General features: G+C 41.9%; 1 protein-coding gene across 1 annotated transcript in view; it reads left to right on the forward strand.

Annotated features, from left to right (window-relative positions):
- Window positions 1–19,360, forward strand: part of LOC309544409 (guanine nucleotide-binding protein subunit alpha-14) — a 211,136-nt gene extending 191,776 nt beyond the window's left edge. The window contains exons 3-7 of the mRNA XM_082243318.1: window positions 10,371–10,525; window positions 11,093–11,221; window positions 13,519–13,648; window positions 15,162–15,315; window positions 18,950–19,360. Of these exons, the coding sequence (XP_082099444.1) occupies window positions 10,371–10,525; window positions 11,093–11,221; window positions 13,519–13,648; window positions 15,162–15,315; window positions 18,950–19,140 (759 nt within the window). The 3' untranslated portion in view covers window positions 19,141–19,360. The remainder of the gene's footprint in view (window positions 1–10,370; window positions 10,526–11,092; window positions 11,222–13,518; window positions 13,649–15,161; window positions 15,316–18,949) is intronic.
- The last annotated feature ends 1,335 nt before the right edge of the window (window positions 19,361–20,695 follow it).

Here is a 20,695-nt window from a genome sequence, read left to right on the forward strand (position 1 = left end):
CTGATCGTGCCGTTCCTTCAGAGCCCCATGCCGTGACCGTCGGCTCCCGCGCGCGTGCGCAGGAGTGACGTCACCGCGGCTCCAGCCAATCAGATGGCCGGATGCCGCGATCCCGGAAGACGGGCGACTGAACATGTCGCTCGTCATACAGGTAAGAGAGCGGCACGGCGGGGGCTCGTTCTAAGGTAAGTATTTCATAATGAGCTAGTATGCGATGCATACTAGCTCATTATGTCTTTCTCTTGCAGGTTGTAAAAGAAAAAAAAAAACTTTTAACGAGTTTACAACCTCTTTAACTGCTTCCCTACAAACCCAATGGGCTAGTTGGGCTTGATTGATGTTTACGCAGCGGAATGTTTCCACGTGTTTCTTTTGTTATGTTTTCTATATCAGAATTTACGATGTACATTTGCTGATCTTGTACTGATCACATATGTTTCAGTGCCCGATGTTCTTTGATTTTTTTTTTCTTCTTGTAACTTCGTTGTAAGCAAATCTTAAGTGAATATACAAAAAAAAAAATATATATATATATATGTGTGTGTGTGTGTGTATGTATGTATGTGTGTATATATATATATATATATATATATATATATATATATATATATATGTATATGTATATGTGTTTGCAGTAGGGATCGACCGATATCGTTTTTTTGTTGCTGATACAGATACCAATATTTTGGCCATCGCATATTGCTATCGGCCTATATTTTGTACATTTAAAGTTTTGAAAAATACAATTTTTGACACAAATCTGGTACTGAGCATGTTATTTTTGTTTAATGCTTAATGGCTGACTTGCTGGCACCCTGTGGTGGGAGGGTGGATGGCTGGCACCCTGTGGTGGGAGGGTGGATGGCTGGCACCCTGTGGTGGCTGGCTGGCACAGGGGCTGTGGGCAGCTGGCTGGTACAGGGTCTGTGGGTGGCTGGCTAGCACCCTGTGGTGGGTGGCTGGTACAGTGCCTGTGGGTGGCTGGCTGGCTCGCTGGTACAGTGCCTGTGGGTGGGTGTATGGCTGTTATACACTCCTGCGAGACTAGTCCTGACTCCAGACGAGGCTGTCCAAGGCGAGGGAGGCGGCCTAAGAAGGCAGAATGACATCACGAAAATATCAGCAATATCGGTAACTTCTGGGGCCGATTCTGATATATAGGGGGTCGATCCCTAGTTTGCAGTACTTTTTAGCTACATTTTTGTGGTCAATCTGTAGCACCCTGTCTGGCCATCATGGGTTTAGCCCATGCAGAGTAGAGGAGGGTATTTGCTGTAGATACCTCCACAGCTGGTTTATCAAGGTGGGGGATGTTTTCTAAACTGATCTGTTTTCCCACAAGACGCGTTGACCAGAGTTGGGTCTTTATATATCTCAAAAATGGGCTAACTGGACCTCTAGTATCCTATCTCTGTGCACCAAGGAACAGTTCCTACTACTGCTGTTAGCTTGAGGCTTTCTTTCGTGTTCCCAGTGCATTATAGAAGAATGGAGAGGAGTCTATGATTATTATAGGTGATGAGAACTATTCATCCTTTTATGCACTCTCTGTGACCCACTTAGTAGTTATCATTTTTTTTCCCTTAGCTGTCAGCTTTGCTTTGCAAATAGAAGGATATAAACTAGTAAAGGATATGAGTTAAAAGTGAACCTGGTAGTGGCTGTACATGGGAAGGTGACGAGAGGTGAGAGCTGAGGAAATCCTGAGTCAAAATAGGGAAGTGGGTGTGTCTTCTTTTAGAACAACATACGTCTATGGTGGTCAACAAAGCCAAGCTCGCGGACTACTATTTACATAACTTAACAAATGACTGTAAGGCACTTGGCGACTGCGAAGTTAAAGATTTTTGATTCATAGTCAGAAAGGGTAAACTGTGATTTGATATATTTTACACAACGCTGCAGCGATTAAATGCATCCCTCACTGTTTAGACTACTATGTGTTAGTTTAACGCTTCGCTGACAAGTGCTTGAGTCTACATTACTCTGAAAAATCCCTGCCAGCTTTAACAGAGCTCAGACTTTGTTGGACAGCATGAGCATGAAGACATATTTGGAGAACTGAATTTCTTTCAGAGGAAAAAGGAATGAAGTGGTTTTGCGCTCCTGCTGCAGGTTTTCTTTTTTCTAAAAATGGGCTTGTCACAGGAAAATATTTTAAATAGGATCACATCTGTCTATCCTTTGAACTGGACCTAAATTCAAAAACTAAAGATTTGCCATATTATCTAAAAATGCCTAAGCACTACCCTAAAATATCTCCATTTTTGTAAAATCTCCAGGGACTGTGCCGTGAGTTCAACCCAAGGAATGCAAGGATCTCCATGTTACTGTAGTTCTGTGCTTTTTGCGTCTCTCCTGCTGCCTGTTTAGTATTCCCTTACCAGTCATCTGGAAGCTAAGCCCTGGCTTGACCAAGAGTGCTTCATCCACACAGACACAGTACAGAACAAGAAAAAGAATGTGGGGATGCTGGATCTTTAGTTAAATAGGTTTCATGGTATCAAAGCCTAATCCAGTTTATAGAGCTCACTGGCTCTTCTGTTTGACCAGGTATTAAGCATTTGATTTGCTCTTTTATTGACTGCAGTCCAACCAGTTGCCTCTAGATGAGGCCTAGTAGAAGCAGGATTTCCTCAATCTGTATTGCAGATACTACAGACCGAACTCTCACGTTCTCGTATCAACAGTGCTAAAACATAAGTAGAAATGTCCGAAAAGAAGATTGCGTACACAACTGTTTAAAATACAATGGTAATGTAAGTTAAAATTTAGACCACTTATGGTGCTTTTCCACTGCATGGAACCGAACGGTTCGGGTCGCTTTTGGGGTTTTCCACTGCTGGTACCGCATGGTACGGTGTAGGAACGGTTCGGTACGGTACGGCAGTGCTTTTCCACTGCATGGAACCGAACGGTACGGCTCTCAAAAACAGTACCACCTTGATTGTGGTTCCAAGAGGTACCATACCGGTACCATATCCCACAATCCTTTGCATGAAGTCACTACTAGCCACTGATTGGTCAGAGAATCCCACCCACTTAACTTTAGTACTACTTTAGTGGAAAAGCAAACCATACCGTACCGAATCGTTCCAACACCGTACCATGCGGTACCAGCAGTGGAAAAGCAAACCGGGCCAAGCAGGGCCGAGTAGAGCCGAGCCGGTACTTGCAGTGGAAATTGGCCATTAGTGCCATTAGTGTCCCATATCCCAGGAGACTCCTGTATAGGTGTACTCACTGCCTGTCGGGTGGCAACTCTTCTTCTTTTCTTTTTTTTTTTTTGGGGATCTTTCCATATTGTGTGTTTTCATTATGTGATATCCTAGTTCTGATTATTGAGACACAGGGTTGATTTACTAAATCTGTATAGTGCAAAATCTGGTGCAGCTCTGCATGGCAGCCAGTCCGCTTCGAACGTCACCTTGTTCAATGAGGCTTTGACAATAAAACCTGGAAGATGATTGGTTTCTACAGTTTTAGTAAATCAACCCCAGTGTTTGTCTTGTGCAAAGAGAGCTCAAACAAGGCTGAAAAAAATGACTTGCACAGGGTCCAGGAGTTGGTCAGAAGTAAGCCATCAAATATGCAGTACAGCCTGTGTTAAAAAATGCTGAAATTGTGTGTTGAGACTAGTTCACCTCCGCTGAAAACTGGCACATTGTCTCCCCCCGCCCCCTAATTTTCAGTTAGTCTTAATGGATATAAACAACTTGATGTCCGAAGTAAATAATGTTTTTAATACGTTTTAATGAAGTACTAAATAAAATATATTGGTTTAATAATGAGGTGAATTAGGCATTTGAATATTAAGGACTTACTGCCTGCAAGCGGAGCTCTAAGCAGTTAAAGGATCATCTTGAAATCACCATAAATAGCCATTAATGACTCAAATGAGATTTATCCCTGTCCTTCGAAGAGATGGATTATAATGCAGCATCATTATTTCTGCTGTTGTCTTTAAGCAGATCTCCAGGCATAAAGCTTTTTGTAATTCCTGTTGTTAAAAAAACAAAAACAAAAAAAACAGAAAAACCAGAAGTCACTACTTCTGCGGAGGTGTATGCTACATTAGGATCACTGCTCTGTACTTTTAAGATATATATATATATATATACTTTTGTGTGAGGCATGTAGAGGCGGGCCAGCGTACACACTTGTAAGGGAATTGGCCTGGCTGCAAGCCATGAAAAAGTAGAATATGCAGCAGGCTGTAGGTGCAAGCAACGGGACTTGCAGGAAGAGGAGTTTTCAAACTTAGTTTAATCAATGTCAACATTTCGGTGGGGCACAGCCTGCCTTTCTCAAGAGGTCCTAAGAAACTGAAACTTTGACATTGGAAAATTCTTCTTGCTGTTGAGTGCACCTAGTCCCTGCTGCATATTCTCTGTACTTTTATGCATGGCGGATAGTATGGCTGCAGTTGTACCTCCGGCTCTTTGTGGATATGAGAGTGCGAGTGTCCTTTTATCCACCCCCTACCGTGCTGGGCAACTTAAATAACGCTGCCCATTTTATGAATGGCCAGGGGGGGGGGGGGGTGTGGATAAACGCCAGCACCCCGGTCTCTTGAAGGTAAATCTAAAGGATATTAAAGAAGAAAATTGTGTTATGTATGGCCAGCTTAAGGTCCATATTGCCATGTCCACATTTGCAATAAAATCTTCTGGTAGACTGGAGAAGTTTTAGAAGCTGTCGGCTTTTTTTTTTTATATTGTATATTGTTAAGGAGACTTTTTGGATTTTTAATACTCTGTCACCCAATGGGTTAAATGAGGAGTTGGAAACACATAGTTTAATATAAAGATCTTCCTCTTTTTTCCATATATCATGCATGCTTTTTGAATACGACTGTTAAATTTATTTTAAATGACTTGCTTTAATTAATAGTGTGGGCATCCTGGGAAATGTACCACTTTGTGGACGTTTACACTGTATTGGGGTAGCAGGTGTCCATAAGGGTGTAGTCAAGTCGTGGACACTTGTGTGCATGCCTCCATAATGTCATTATTTTTTTATACCATTTATCTGATTTTTTTAATTTTATTATTATATTTGGTTATTCCTAAACCCCTCCCCTGCTTTTATTGATACAGATATTTATACATATAGGTCTTTCGATATTATGTTTATTGACTCTTTTTTTTAAATAATTTGAATTGTAATAGTTATTAATTGCTTTCCTTCAGAGGGAGATGTCACTGACACATTCAATGTATTTTTTCAGTATAACAACAAACAAACACAAGGGCGCACCGGCCTAGTGCATTATCATTTAGATGGTTTATTTGAAAAATAGGATTAAAAATACTCACAAACGAGTTCTTGTTAAAAGCATGTCACAAAAGGAACGCAGTCCTCAGTAAAGGTATCAGAGGATGAGTAGTTCCTTAGATTCTTGAAGGCTAACGCGTTTCGAGGCCTACCCTCTTCCTCAGAGCCTACAGACTTCCCTGGTCGTGTAAGGGGCAGCAAGGCCGTAGCATTTTTCCTGGGTTGACGTGTCCACAGCTACAGAAATACTCTTAATACCTTAATAAGGTGGACTAAAGTTCACACCACTCCGAGCGCAGGTCACGGGTGCTTTGCACCTAAAAACTGTATATTTTTTCAGTATCCCTGCCCTCTGTGGCCAATTCCAGTTCCTTTTCCTGTTAAATGCTCCTCAGTGGTCCGTCCCTTCACATGACTTGACTAGGCGCAGGTGTGCGAAACCTATTGTCATAGTGCCAAGACCATGATCAGCGCTTGCTCTCCACGGCATCTTCCTTCCAGCGGTTACGGCTGTGCCCAGCCGGCGCAGCGACTGTCATCGCAAGTCGCCACCGTACAGATGCAGGTTCCTTCTGGATCATTCACCGCAGGCTCACTGCGTTGTACACCCACTCCACGATTCACATCCACAGCTCCAACTTCTAGAACAGCCTTCAGGGAGAGCCCGGTGCATCAACCAATACTGGAGTCTGTCCTAGCCAAGGATACATCACGGACATCGCCATCTGTTGGCAAGTGGTCTGTTTTTCAGCCGCCATTAATTGTTTCTAATTGGAAGAACTGGATTGCACAGCATTTTTTTTTTTTTTCAATTCTGTTTCTATATGTTCATCAACAGTTCATATGTTTTTTAAATGTACATTTTTGGCTTGTGAATCACTAGATTGTATGGCTAAAATCATCAATCTGGTCACTTAGCCAGGTCCTAGGTGCTTTTGGAAATAATTGTTGCCACTGGGGAAAAGCTTTGTCGTTGTCTTGTATCTCCTATATATCACAAAAAAATGAAATCCAGCCAATTAAAGTGACGGGTGGTTGTTATGGTCTGTCTTGATCCCGGGATAGTAGTCAAACTGTATCCTCTTATATAACTTTCATATTTTTGTGGGTATTAACCCATTTGAGGTCTGTGGTATATAAGCATTGAGCTGCTAAGCCTGACCTTTTGTATTCTGTATAATTAATACAGTCAGACAATTTACAAAGAGTGCCTTGTGTGTATACCTTGACCAGTATATAACCGAAACAAAAACATACTGTTTGCAGGCACGCACATCCAAAGCTACTATAGTGTGTACACACACCCGGATTAGTCTATAGAGTGTGAGCAGAATGCAGTAGAGCAGGTTTGAGCATGGCTGCATCTCAGGAAGGTCATTTATTGCTTAGAGGAGCAAGGGAGGGTGAGTACACAGATGTTGTTCTGCCCATTGTATCAGCAATCGAAGCAATGACTGGATCCCCTGTAAAAACTGCTTTTTCTAAAGCTGGACTTTACACAAACATGAGCTCAGACATAATCCTCTGCTGAATTACTTACAAGCTCAAGCACAGTTAAACCTTTTAAAATGGTTACAGTCAAAATCAGCCCGACAGCCAGGAGCTCCATGAAGCACAGTGTATCTTTACTAGTCATTGAAGCTCCAGTGCCAGGGGCCATTTGGAAACATCTACAGTCTTATTGGTGTCTTCATTGTGCAACCTATCGGGGCCATTTTATAACACTGTGGGGAGAAAATTGTGTCAGCCAAATGGATACCAGCACATAGTCCAATGTAGGTGACTAAATGATTGGTTTCTTCTGTAAGATGTTGCAGTCAAGTGTGACTGAATAGAAGCAAGTGGTAGGGTTCCTGCATTCTGTAGTGACATTAGGGTCAGTGGAGGAACTACTTAGTGTTGCAGAAGACCAGCAGATCAACACTCCTGAAAAGTCAGTTTCTCTGAATCAGAGCGGCGCCAACAACATTTTTGCTTCCATTTCCATGTTTTATCGGTCAGGTTCTCATTTAGGATGTTGTAAACATTTTCTTATATTGATTCCCAGTAACCTCTATTATGAGACAATATGATCTTAATTTTTTTATATGTATATTAATAAATTAGTAGCATATTTTACCTTTGAATGTGGTTAGCATCAACATTAGGAATTAACAAAGGTTGCGCTAGGATATTTGATGTTTGGCAATGTAATAAACGGTGCTTTTGGGAGAATGCTGACATCTTGAGATGCAGAATGGAATTGCACCCAAAGCATGTTAACCTATTACAATTTATGTAGTGTTGCCTCCTATGGCGCACTTTACAATGTGATAACAAGCACCACCAATATTAATAACATTTATAGTGAGTTTCTCTTGACAGTTGTAAGGCAGAAAATACACTACATTACCAAAAGTATTGGGACACTTGCTTTTACATGCACATACCGCGTGATTTCTGGCACTCTGATCCTACATGTAAAAATCATCATCTTTTTTTGCTAGAAAATTACTTGGAATCCCCAAACATTATTATTATTATTTTTCTTTGCAGAGGCCCTAGGGAATAAAATGGCGGTCAATGCAACTTTTTTATGTCACACGGTATTTGGGAAAAAAACGTATGCATTAAAGTTATCCCAATTTTTTTTGAAAATGTGAAAGATGATGTTACGCCGAGTAAATAGATACCTAACATGTCACGCTTTAAAATTGCCCACACTTGTGGAATGACAGCAAACTTTGGTACTTAAAAATCTCTTTAGGCGACACTTTAAAATTTTTTAGAGTTACAGTGGAGGTCTTGGGCTAGAATTGTTGCTCTCGCTCTAATGTTTGCGACGACACCTCACATGTGTGGATTGAACGCCGTTTACATATGTGCCCGCGATGAACGCATGCGTTTGCTTACGCGTGCGAGCATGCGGGGACGGGGGCACTTTACATTTTTTTTTTGTTTTATTTTTACGTTTTCCCTTTTTAATTTTTTTTTTTGATCACTTTTATTCCTATTACAAGGAATTTAAACATCCCTTGTAATATGAATGACAGGTCCTCTTTATGGGGCGATCTGAGGTCAATAAGACCTCAGATCTCTCCTACAGGCTAGAAAGCCTGAAAAAAAATATCTCGGCTATTCAGCCGAGATCAGTGCACTATTGAAAACCGCAAAGCCGGGCGTGACGTCATCACGTCGCGCCCGGTCCTCCAAGAGCCATAGAGACTTTTGGGTACCTTCTGGTCCTCGCAGTCTCTATGTTGACACTTCCGCCGGCGGCCAATTCCTTCATTGGGTCACCGATCGCATGGGCGAGCCGGTAGGAGGGCGGGGGGGATGTCCCCTCCCTCCGCCTGTAATAATGATCAAGCGGCTGAACAGCTGCTATGATTGTTCTTATGGTTAAAGGAATCGCCGGCTGAAATAAATATCTGAATGATGACTGCAGCTGCAGGCATCATTCAGATATCCCCACTCAAAGCCCAGGACGTCATATGTTGTCCAGCGGTATGGAAGTGGTTAATGGCATCCCAGTCTTAGTCCGTAGGGTTCAATATTGAGTTGGCCCACCCTTTGCAGCTATAACCGCTTCAACTCTTCTGGGAAGGCTGTCCTCAAGGTTTAGGAGTGTGTCTATGGGAAAGTTTGACCATTCTTCCAGAAGTGCATTTGTGAGGTCAAGCAGTGATGTGGACCAGAAGGCCTGGCTTGCAGTTTCCACTCGAATTCATCCCAAAGGTGTTCTGTTGGGTTGAGATCAGGACTCTGTGCAGACCAGTCAAGTTCCTCCACCCCAAACTCGCTCATCCATGTCTTTATGGACCTTGCTTTGTGCACTGGTGTGCAGCCATGTTGGAACAGGACGGGCCAACCCCAAAGTTAGGAGCATGAAATTGTCCAAACTGTCTTGGTATGCTGTCGCCTTAAGAGTTCCCTTCTCTGGCACTAAGGGGCCAAGCCCAACCCCTGAAAAACAACCCCACACCATAACCCCCCCCCATCCACCAAATGATCTGGACCAGTGCACAAAGCAAGGTCCATAAAGACAAGGATGAGCGAGTTTGGGGTGGAGAAACTTGACTGGCCTGCTCAGAGTCCTGACCTCGACCCGATACAACATATTTGGGATAAATTAGAGCGCAGACCACGAGCCAGGCTGTCTTGTCCACATAAGTGCCTGACCTCACAAATGCGCTTTTGGAAGAATGGGACAAACATTCCCATATACACACTCCTAAACCTTGTGGACAGCCTTCCCAGAAGAGTTGAAGCTGTTATAGCTGCAAAGGGTGGGCCAACTCAATATTGAACCCTACAGAGCAAGACTGTGGACAGCCTTCCCCAAAGAGTTGAGGTGTTGAGTTCCTGCACCTATTCTTTGAGCAAAAAAACCCTGTCAATGGGTAATGTACATAAAACTGTATACATGTGAGTATTAAAACCTGAATGCCAGAATTTATAACCAGACCCCTAGCCTTTTCAGGAGAGAACAGCAATATAGAAGCAAATGCATTTCCTCACTACTAGCTGCCATTAATAAATGATGCTCATTGAGGGTTTTTAGGACTTTAGAATTTTAGTGAGAGAAGATTTGGTGAAATCCGCTGGAAGCTTTCCACATGGTAATGCAGCAAGTGAAGGAGACCGTTTATTTAAGTAGGATATTCTTGCCTCTCTGTAGTTCAGCAAGTAGATAAAGTGTGTGTTCTCTGAGAACATGAGCTACCAGGTTCATCTCGCAATACGTTGGCTGGTTCTCTTTTTATGGTGACTGAGACAAGAAATGAGTAGTTCTAGAGGTTTGATCATTATTTTATACAAATCTACTAATGATGGCTTTTGAGGTTTGTGCTGCCTGTGCCCCATTTGCAGAGATTTCCTTTCACTTCCTGTTCTAAAGGGGGTTAGAAGATTTTCACTGACCAATGTAACAAAAGTTTATCACACACACACAGCCTTTATAATAAACAGTTATGTTAAATAAACTGGTGCCATGCATCATAGCATTGACATTTCTACATGATTTGTGTTTGCCTTATGTGCCATTGTAAATGTCTTGTGATTGCTTATTACCTGTCATCAGTCTAATAACTGTTGATTATATATTTGTCTAGGAAAACGCACTGCTGGTCCGGGAAGTTGAAGTAGACAAAGTAGACAGTCTGGAAAGGAAACAAGTAGAAGCAATAAAGAAGCTTTGGGAAGATCCTGGTATCCAGGAATGTTACGACAGAAGGAGAGAGTACCAACTGTCAGATTCTGCTAAATAGTGAGTATAAAACTGGGCCCACCTACACCCATCTGCACAAAAACCTCAATATGTCTTCTTTGAGCCTCTGTGCAGGTTCACCGTCTGCCTCTAGTGTATGAGACATATTAAATGTATTGGTAAATTGAGTTGCAGCACAAGCTCTGCTTTGTTTGAAGAGGAGTTCAAACACATTAAATATACTCAACTTGACTTTTACATTCTGCATCAACCTAATACAGATTAGACATTCTAAAAGCACTTGAGCTTAAATGACAAATTGGTACCGCTCTTGGTGTCTTCCGGCTGTAGCAGTCAGCTGCAGGGTCTATGCGCTCCAAAGGAGCCAGTCTCCTTTCTGAAATCCTCCAACATCATAGGACACGGGTCGCACACTGTTAATTTCCAAGTTGAACATACTTTGTTTTCAGTCACTGACATGTCCCTCTGAACTCAGCTCCTACCTTGACCTGACTTGTCTTTCCTTTGACCTATTCCTTAGGCACCCATTATAGACCATTATTACTGTTTAGTGCTTATTCGTTTTCTTAACCCTGAATTGATCATCTTGAGTTTCCTGTATTTCAGCTACCTTAGCGACATAGATCGCATTTCTGTACCTGCTTATGTACCCACCCAGCAAGATGTGCTTCGAGTCAGAGTGCCTACTACTGGAATCATCGAGTATCCCTTTGATTTAGAAAATATTATTTTCAGGTAAGTTTTCCATATAAGAGTGACTTATTTTCAGAGGAAACTTGCTCCTCTAGCTTTGCCACTGGAATTTGAAGCTGAGATGGAGTATCAAGCAGGTTAGTTCATCACGCAAAATATAATCCTTACGGATATAGAGCCCTGTGCAAATCCCAGTACTATCCTGGTACTAAAGTGTACCAGATTTTTCTATAACTCATGGTAGGTATGCTTACCATACTGTCCTATGATGAAGGCATTGCCTTAAGATTATTTAGGAATTTAGTAGGAAAAAATATCCACTAAAAATGAATAATTTTGTAAACATAGGGCACAATACATTATCCATTACCTGAACCGAGAATAGCTGCTGAATAAAACCTTTAGGTTAATTGAAATGGGAGAAGTCAGAATATTCACTATACTGTTGGGGTCCGTTTACTTCTTGCTGCAGTTTCTAGAAATACGCCTTCCATAGGGAATAATGGTGCCACGTGAAAAAAACGCACCGCAACGAATGAAGAGTTTAGAGTTGTGAAAGGACCCCTTGTTCAGACAGGATGCAAAGCAGCAAAACACATGATGACTCCTGATTGTTAAGGTGTTCAGTAATTCAGCATTCTCTGCAGTCGTGGTTCTGTCAGCTCCACAGTGCCTTTTTCATGTCACTGTGCTAATCACTATGATCTTTACCTCGCTGCATACCTCTGCTTTACTTCAGTCAGCTCCATGTCCACGATAAATGACTCTTCAACTTACCTGCTTCACTTTACTGTCAGCCCCTATTCTCCGGTATCACTTCACCATACGGTTTAGTCCACTATGCATGTCCCTGTCAGTTTCACACCATGTGGATCAAATCCCACTGTACACAAATCGCCTACACACTGCATAGTTTAACCAAATGTATAACCCTCTGTCAGGTCTGCACCATATTGTTCAAGCCATTGTGTACCCCACATCGCTCAACCCATTGTGACCCCCCTCTGTCAGCTCTGCGCCATCTGGTTGAACCCATTGTGTCACTTCTACACAACATTGGTCAACCTACTGTCCACCTCTGTCAGCATTGCACATGTGATTCAATCTATTATTCACAACTCTGTCAGCTACACACGACATGGTTCATTCCATTGTGTCAGCTCTGTGCCTTGTGAATAAATGTATTTTTTTACAATGGTCAGCTACACACCATATGGTTGAACCCAATGCATACTTCTGTCATCTCTGCACCATGTGGTTCAACCTACTATGCACCTTCTGTATGTTAACCTCACACCATGTGGTTCAACCCATTTTAAACAACGCCATCAGTTACACACAAAATGGTTCAATTCATAGTGTACCCCTCTGTCGGGGGGTACACTATGTGGCCGTGTGGGACAACCCTCTGTGCATCCTTTTGTTACCTCCCAAACGGCTACCAAATTGTTCACTGACTGACTAAATTCCAGGTACCATACATCCTATATGCTCATGCTAGTTTACTCACCACACCCAGGTCCTTGTTCAGACCCTGCTCAGCTCTTTTTTTGTAGTTTAGGAACAAACTTCTATTGGTTGGAATTTCTCGTACTACTGAGAAGTGGGTTTACACTTTTTTTATTCTGTGGGTATACAATTAATAGCTATCCAATTGGGCTGATTAAAAGGAACCATATACCTTTTTTAAACTCGCTTATACATTGCTCTGTAGCAGATGTACTTGAAACTACGAATACATTTGTGTAATGATGATTGTGATTTGTATTTTGATTTTCTGTATTCAGTGAAATTATAATTCTTATTTTTATTTTTTTTTGTTACCTGTAAGCAAAGGCATTGGGGTCTCCAGTTAATCAGCATTGCTGCAGTGTCTTTATTAAGATTGTAACAGGAAACATTGTGTCAGAATGTACACTTCCTATAACCTTTGTTAGCAAAATTATTTCTGAAGTAAATTAATGTTGAAATGCAAGAAAAAGCAAACCACAGAGTATAGATGCCTAATGATATACACGGAAGGAACTACACAAATGACTTACAATGTGCTGATCTTATAAACTTTGCCAAGCTTTGACTTTTTAAATGTAAAGGTAGATGTTTTACCGACGAGTAAAAACAAGCCCTGTATAGGCTGAGTTAATACTTTCTAGTTAGTGTAGCTCTGACATTCCCATACTCATACAGAGGAGAACTCAAGTAGCCAGTCAGTGGTATCTCCTACATGAAACAAGGAATTTGTCTCCTACAGGCAGCAACTTACTGGTTTCATTGATTTTAATGTCTTATGTTAACTAAAATGCCTTCGCTATTTATTATAAAGACTATTTGTTTGACAGGATGGTGGATGTCGGTGGCCAGAGATCTGAAAGAAGAAAGTGGATTCACTGTTTTGAAAATGTCACTTCTATCATTTTTCTGGTGGCGCTGAGTGAATATGATCAGGTCCTTGCAGAATGTGACAACGAGGTAATTCTGTTTATGTGTTACACTAGGGACAGACCTCAATATCTTGATAGTTTAGGACTGATCCACAAAAACCATGGGGATACCAACTGAAGGCAGCACTAAACTGTAAAAAACAAAAATTGTGAGCAGGCATGATATGTATTGCAGAAGAGATGCATACTATGGCAGATATTTACTAAACTGGAGCCCTCCGAATCTGGTGCAGCTGTACATGGCAGCCAATCCTCTTCTAAATGCAGCTTCTTCAATAATCTTTGGTAGTAAAACCTGGAAGCTGTTTGGTTTTTATGCAAGGCTGCACTAAATTTTGTACTCTCCAATTTTAGTAAATAAACCCCCTCTTTCTCCAACAATAAAACAAACTTCCCTGCCTTTTCACAATCCTCTTTAGATGGTAAACAGAGCTGTGCATGCACGGTGCAGTGTTAATTGTCAGCACACCTTGGTTTTGTCGTCCCCCCCCCCCCCCCCCCACACGGCCAATGATCTGGCACCCAAAGAAGCCAAGGGTATGATGTCACGCCAACAAAGGGGGGTTATTCTGCTTTAAAAAGGGAAAGCACCATTACTCTTTATTAGGATAAAAGCAATGTTCAAAGCTTGACATGCATTTGTTAAAGCATATGTAAACCCAAATGATGAACTTCTCTTACTTGCTCTCTTTTTGATCTGTTAAACATTACCATTGATAGCATTTGGTTACTTTTGTTGTAACAAAATATCGTTTGATCCTGCAAAAAAATTCAGTGCTGTCCTGTGCAATCTGCGCTGTTATCTCAAACATCTTCAGTTGTGTCCAGTTTATTTATTTGGTTTAGTGAATACCTCCCACTGTGGTGTTCTGCAGTCCTCAATATACCACCTGTCCTAGGATGACAACACTGTTCTTTATAGACACAATACAGTGAGTAGGTGTTGTCACCTACTCATTGTATTGTGTATACTTGTGCTGGCCTGACCATTTAGTTTTGGGATTTAGTTTCTTGCCCTCTCCTGCTTTGTCTAAGGATATGTGGAATTTTGTTTGCACCTGTAAGGAAATTTCAATCGCTGGATAATAGTGTTTGGACCTTTTTACTTTTGACTCTTGGTATCCTGGTGCCGGTCCAGGGAGGTCTGTCATTGGCATTGGCTGTGCATAGGTTATAGTTATTATAACCACCTTCATGTGTCCTGATGAAGCTTGACAGAGAAATGCTTTGACCCATGAGGCAAATTAGCCCAGTAGTCTATGATATTGTATTTTTTTATGATAACAAATTGCATATATGCGCAGTAAACCTAAAGTTGGTTTGTTTTTATGAAGCTCTTTTGACAGTGTTTTTATGTATTTCTTGTGTATGTTTTCTTTGTGCTCCTTGTTATACCTGTAAAGTTTGGTGTTTTTTCTAGTTGTATTCTCCATACTATTTGGATGTGGCAATAAGTGCTTTTATTCAATTTGAATATTGTTCCTGTATTTACACTTGTACATTTAATTTCTGTTAAAATCTGAAAACATTTTTTTCTTCAGAACCGAATGGAAGAAAGCAAAGCTCTGTTCAGGACCATCATAACTTACCCCTGGTTTCTGAATTCTTCTGTCATCCTGTTCTTAAATAAGAAGGACCTATTAGAGGAAAAAATCCAGTTCTCTCACCTTATTGACTACTTCCCAGAGTTCACTGGTAAGTATTGGTTACACTGTTGTTGAGAAGGCAAAAAGAAAACTATGAAAAGTCTGTTTGGTTGGGGAATTTTTTGAACAAATGGACTTTTTTTTTTTTTTTCTGTAGAATTTCTGGACTGGTACAGATATTCCAAGTTGAAGCACATAGACAAAGCACCTGAATGTGCTTACAGGGATTAATTAGGGAGATTTAGCCAACTTACCTCTGCCCCTGGTAGGTTGTCCAGCTAGCTAATGGGCCATACACACTATAACATTTTCTGAAGACTTTTTCCTTTAGACTTACCAAAACCATATAATATGAGGTCAAACCTAAACACTTTCAATTTGTATGCAATCTGGCAGGCCCTTGCACTACATAGAAAAGGTAAATCTGAAGGAAATCTAACCACAAAAGTTGGATAGTGTGTATCCAGCTTAAATCTATAGAGATTTTGGTATGCTCAGTGTTTTGAGTGATTCTGATTTTAGTCTGTGAGAAGGAATTCCACAATGTCCATAAATTCCACCCTTTTTCTAAGCCCACTAGTGCATTACTGAAGGAAACTGCCCTCAGAACAGTGTAAAACTTGACTGGGCACTCTGGCTGCAAGATATTTATAGAAAAGGTCAATTTAACCAGGGTACACTCTGTTTTTTTTTTTTTTTGTTTAAGCAGCAGGTTGAAGAAAAAAAATCTGTCAGATCCCTGCATTAACACAGGTGATAATTATGTAGGGTTTCCTCTAGCTGCACTATTGTATTCTGATTTGGGATTCTCCATTGGCTGTGAGGGCAGTTAGACTGGCTACTGTAGAACAGACAGTTGTACACATGGACCGATTGTACACAGTTGTACACATGGCTGGTTCCTGCTGAACCATCTGATTTTCGGCCCATGTGTGCTGGGCTTTCGCCTTGCGAGAGTTTTTTGTTTGCTGGATAGCTCCTGCATTTCCTAAATGATGCGTTGCCTAAAGTTGCTCTGCTCTTTCATATATAATGCATGTAAGTGCATGTATTCTTCCTGCTAAGCCACCCAGACCTAAAGTAAGCCACCTTCACCTACACAGATGCATACTTGTAGTTAGGCTCAAAATTGTTGCCTGTGACCGTGTTTAACCTCCCGGGGTCAAAACCATTGCCCCCATTGGCCTGCGCAGTCTGTACCCATAGTCCTCTACGGGACTGTGTCAGGAGTGTCTCCAAGTAAAAGTGTGTACTACAATATTCAGTTTGGTTTGCATTTATATAGATGGAATCAATTCCACCTATGTCTACAGAGCTGTTTGTATCACTTAAAGGCTACTTATTCTTTCAAACTAAGGCATTTCAGAGTCTTAGGCCCCGTTCACACTGGGGTGACGCTACTTTGCCAGGCGACCTCATAGGTCGCGGCGCGCTGCTCGCACCGCGACCTCGGAGCAGCCGGCACGGACTTCATAACATTGAAGTCTATGCAGGTCGCTCCGGGTCACCCCAAAGAAGCTCCGGACCCTTTTTCTAAGTCGGAGCGACTTGTGTCGCTCCTATTAGAACGGGTCCGCAGCTTCTCTATGGAAGGCGACCTACGGTGACCTGTCAGGCGACCAGGTCGCCTGACAGGTCGCCCCAGTGTGAACGGGGGCTTAGTGTTCAGCTTTGTCCACTCTAATTCATGAAAAAGGTGACATGAGTTATTCTAGGAAACCAGTCAAGAGAAACGTGGAGGTTTCCAATGCTGATCTCTGCATTTGGAAACTTTAGTATTTTTGGTTTGTACCTGACTTTCTGGCTTCAATACTTTGGGGATCACTTGTCAGGAACAAGTATTCAGGACATCTGACTGTTTTGGTCGGCATTCATGTTCTGAGTCATTGACTCAATGTATTGAAGCCAGAGGATCTGGATACCTTTCAGGAATATAACCAATTGGCAGCCCTCATAATTTCTGCTAAGACAGGTTTATTGTATATGAGATCTGTTTTACTTGTCTATCCAGTCCTGAGATTTTCATAGCTCTGCCACACAACAGAGCCCTGCATGGCAGGCTGAGGATCTGATCTTTTTCTGCTGCAGATTCACTTTCCCTCCTCCACCGCCTGTGACTGGACAGTGAAAGGACAAGCAGCACACTAATGAGTTCATTGGAATTAACTGTTTTTCTGAAATAATTTGCCATAAAATGTGATCTGACCCTCATCTAAGTCACAACAATAGACACACACAGTGGGATTGATTTACCAAAACAGGAGAGTGCAAAGTCTAGTGCAGCTGTGCATGGTAGCCAATCGGCATTGAACTTCAGCGTGTTCACTTAAGCTTAGACAAAAAACTTGGAAGCTGATTGTTTTTTTATGCAGAGCTGCACCAGATTTTCCACTCTTCAGTTTTAGTAAATCAACCCATTTGCGCCTAAACGAATAAAACCCATACAATTATAATTTCTCGTGACTTCATTATTGAACACGCCCATTAAAAAGTCACAGTGCTGGAAGAAAAAGTAAAGGAACCCATGGAATAATTACTTTCCAAGTAAGGGAACAATCTTAAAATGTTTGAGTGTCTTATCAAATTGAAGTAGGTCCAAACTTATTTCAATAATTGGACTCCAGGTGTGGTTTGGACCTACTTCAATTTGATAAGACACTCAAACATTTTAAGATTCCTGTTCATATGAGGCATCAGCTGATGTGAAGCATTGCCTTGCAGAAAGGAGCGTTCTGAAGACATATGATCGAGAGTATTTGCTCTGCATAAGGCTGTAAAGGTTTACAAAGCAATCTCAAAGTTTTTAGGCATCCATCAGTCAAGTTGAATGGTTCAGGAAGAATACTCAGCACTATGTATGGCATAAAAAGGGCACAGCTTACCAACCTCAAAACATCATCCCAACTATTAAATATGGTGGAGGGAACATCATGATTTGGGCTTGCTTTGCTGCCTAAGGGCCAGGAACATCATTGAAGGTAAAATGAATTCCCAAGTTTACCAAAATGTCTTACAGGATAATGCCAGTGTGATTGTCCACCAGCTGAAGCTAAGTAGAAGTTTGGTAATGCAGCAGAACAATGACCCCAAGCATTGAAGTAAATCCACCACAGACCGGCTTCAGAAAAAAAATGTGCCTTTTGTAGTGGCCCAGTCAGAGACCAGACCTTAACCCCATAGAGATGCTGTGGCATGACAGCAAGAGAGCTGTTTACACCAGACAGTCTGAGCTGCAGCCGTTTTGCGAAGAAGAATGGTCAGAAATCCCTCAGTGTTGTACAGGTCTGATCCAGAGCTACTAAAAGCACTTTCTCGAAGTCATTGGTCCAAAGGAGGTTCAACCAGCTATGATCTCCACGGGTTCCCTTACTTTTACCTCCAGCACTGTGAATGTTTATCGGGTTTGTTCAGTAAAGGCACGAGAAATTAGAATGGTTTCCAGGTAATCCCAAGAGGTTCACAAACTTTTTTTTTTTTTTTTTTCTTGCCACATTCTTTCTTCATTGAACATGCTCTTTGTGCTTCTTATCCCTCCCTATCTCTAAGCTCTGCTGTACAGAAACTGCCCATGACTGGGATAGCAAGTCAAATGTGAGGGCATTGCTATTATTGTGTAGTGGGGTAGTACACATTCATATCTCTGTATGAATATATTTCTAATGGATTCTGTGTTTGTCAAAAAGGTCTTAAACAAGATGCCAAAGCAGCTCGGGATTTCATTCTCAAACTCTACCAAGACCAGAACCCTGACAAAGAGAAGGTCATCTATTCTCACTTCACCTGTGCTACAGACACGGAGAATATTCGCTTTGTCTTCGCTGCTGTTAAAGACACTATCCTACAACTAAATCTTAGGGAGTTCAATCTAGTGTAAGAACTGGACAATGCAGTCTGTGAATCTTTTAATCATTCTGTACCAATGACTTGTCCCCCTGGAGGCAAGATGGTATAGTTTTCTACCAAATGTACTGTGTTCTAATTTTTAACAATATCTCTGGTGAAAATGTAATCAGGAAGATAAAATATTAATTTACCCCCAAAAGTTTACCGGGTTTTTTTATGTGTGGTTTATATACCTTAAATGCTGTTTTACTCTCCCCCCCTCCCATGTTTGTACAAAAGAGTGAAATATGAAAAGTTAAAATTGATGAAAATGTCTTATTTTTTATTCCCCCACCCCCCCAAATATAATGTGTTTTAGTTTCTATCCAGCATTGCCTTATCAATTTTAAAACAACACAACATTTTTAATAGAAAATCTTACCTTTTTTAAATAGATATGGGGGTTTGACATTATAATTGTAGATTGTATGTTTTTTTTCCTGAAGGATGTGGGTGGGCCTTTTTGTTGTTTAACAGAAAAAAGCTTTTCTCTTTCCTTCATTGACTGACACAGCTCCTGATTCTTCTCAACCTTTGGGTTATACTGCCCACTACAGGAGTAGGACACTACTCCTGTAGTGGGCAGTATAACCCAATTTTTTTAAATTGAATATTTTCCTATCTTTGTTACTTTGTTCCTGTGAGAATCTAAAATCAATTGCCGGACAGGGCGACGGACTGGATAATCTAGATCCAGATGGTCCCCCGAGTCTGGCCAGCAAGCGCATGCAGACTGCAGCTCTGCGCTAGGTCAGCCACGACCTAGCCCCACTGGACAGGGCTGGTCTGCAAGTTAAACGTCTCGCGAGGACGCATACGACCTGGCTTCGGCTTGAGTTGCAGCTTTTTTCCTGGCCGAAAGCACCCACATTACGATAGAGCGGTGGTCTGTCCGGAATGGTGCCCACCCTGTTCCTGGTATAGCAAGTAGCTTCCCCCCCCCCTCTACTTCTGGAGAGTTTTGGGGTGGACGTGGTCCCTTCCCTGGGACGGTGGGACCCCCGGGTTCCCCTCCGTCCCTCCCAGCCCCTCTAAAATTTCAGTGGTCACTGTGGGTCTTTCGCCCCCCCTCTGAGCCCTCCATAGAGGGCTATTTACTATTTTGCCCTCTATGGAGGGCTCATAGGGTGACCCCCCCTTGTTTTTTTTTTTTTTTTGTGAGGTCCAGTAGGTGGTCCATTTATGGGCCCTTGGACAGCATCCCCTTTGCAGGATCGCAGTTGGCGGCCTCCCCCGATGGTATGTTTTCCGAGTGAGCTTAGTATATAGTGACCCTACTGAGTCTGCGTCCACGCACCCTGAGTGCTCAGATAGTGAGGATGATTCCTCTGCTCTTCTAGCTGCGTGTGAAAAGGTGGATGCACTGTTTGTGTCAGTGCGTGACACTTTAAAAATGGAGGTTTCGGCTGAGGCTGCATTGGAGGCGCCGGTCCCTTTTGGCACTCACAGGCCCTCCAATGCAGCAGAGGTGTTCCCTTTTCCACTTACTTTGACAACATTGTCACAAAACAGTGGGGTTGTCCAAAACAGCGTTTCCTAAGAGCTTT

This window comes from Pelophylax lessonae, assembly GCF_965119305.1.
Source record: "Pelophylax lessonae genome assembly, chromosome: 1".
Classification (NCBI taxonomy): domain Eukaryota; kingdom Metazoa; phylum Chordata; class Amphibia; order Anura; family Ranidae; genus Pelophylax; species Pelophylax lessonae.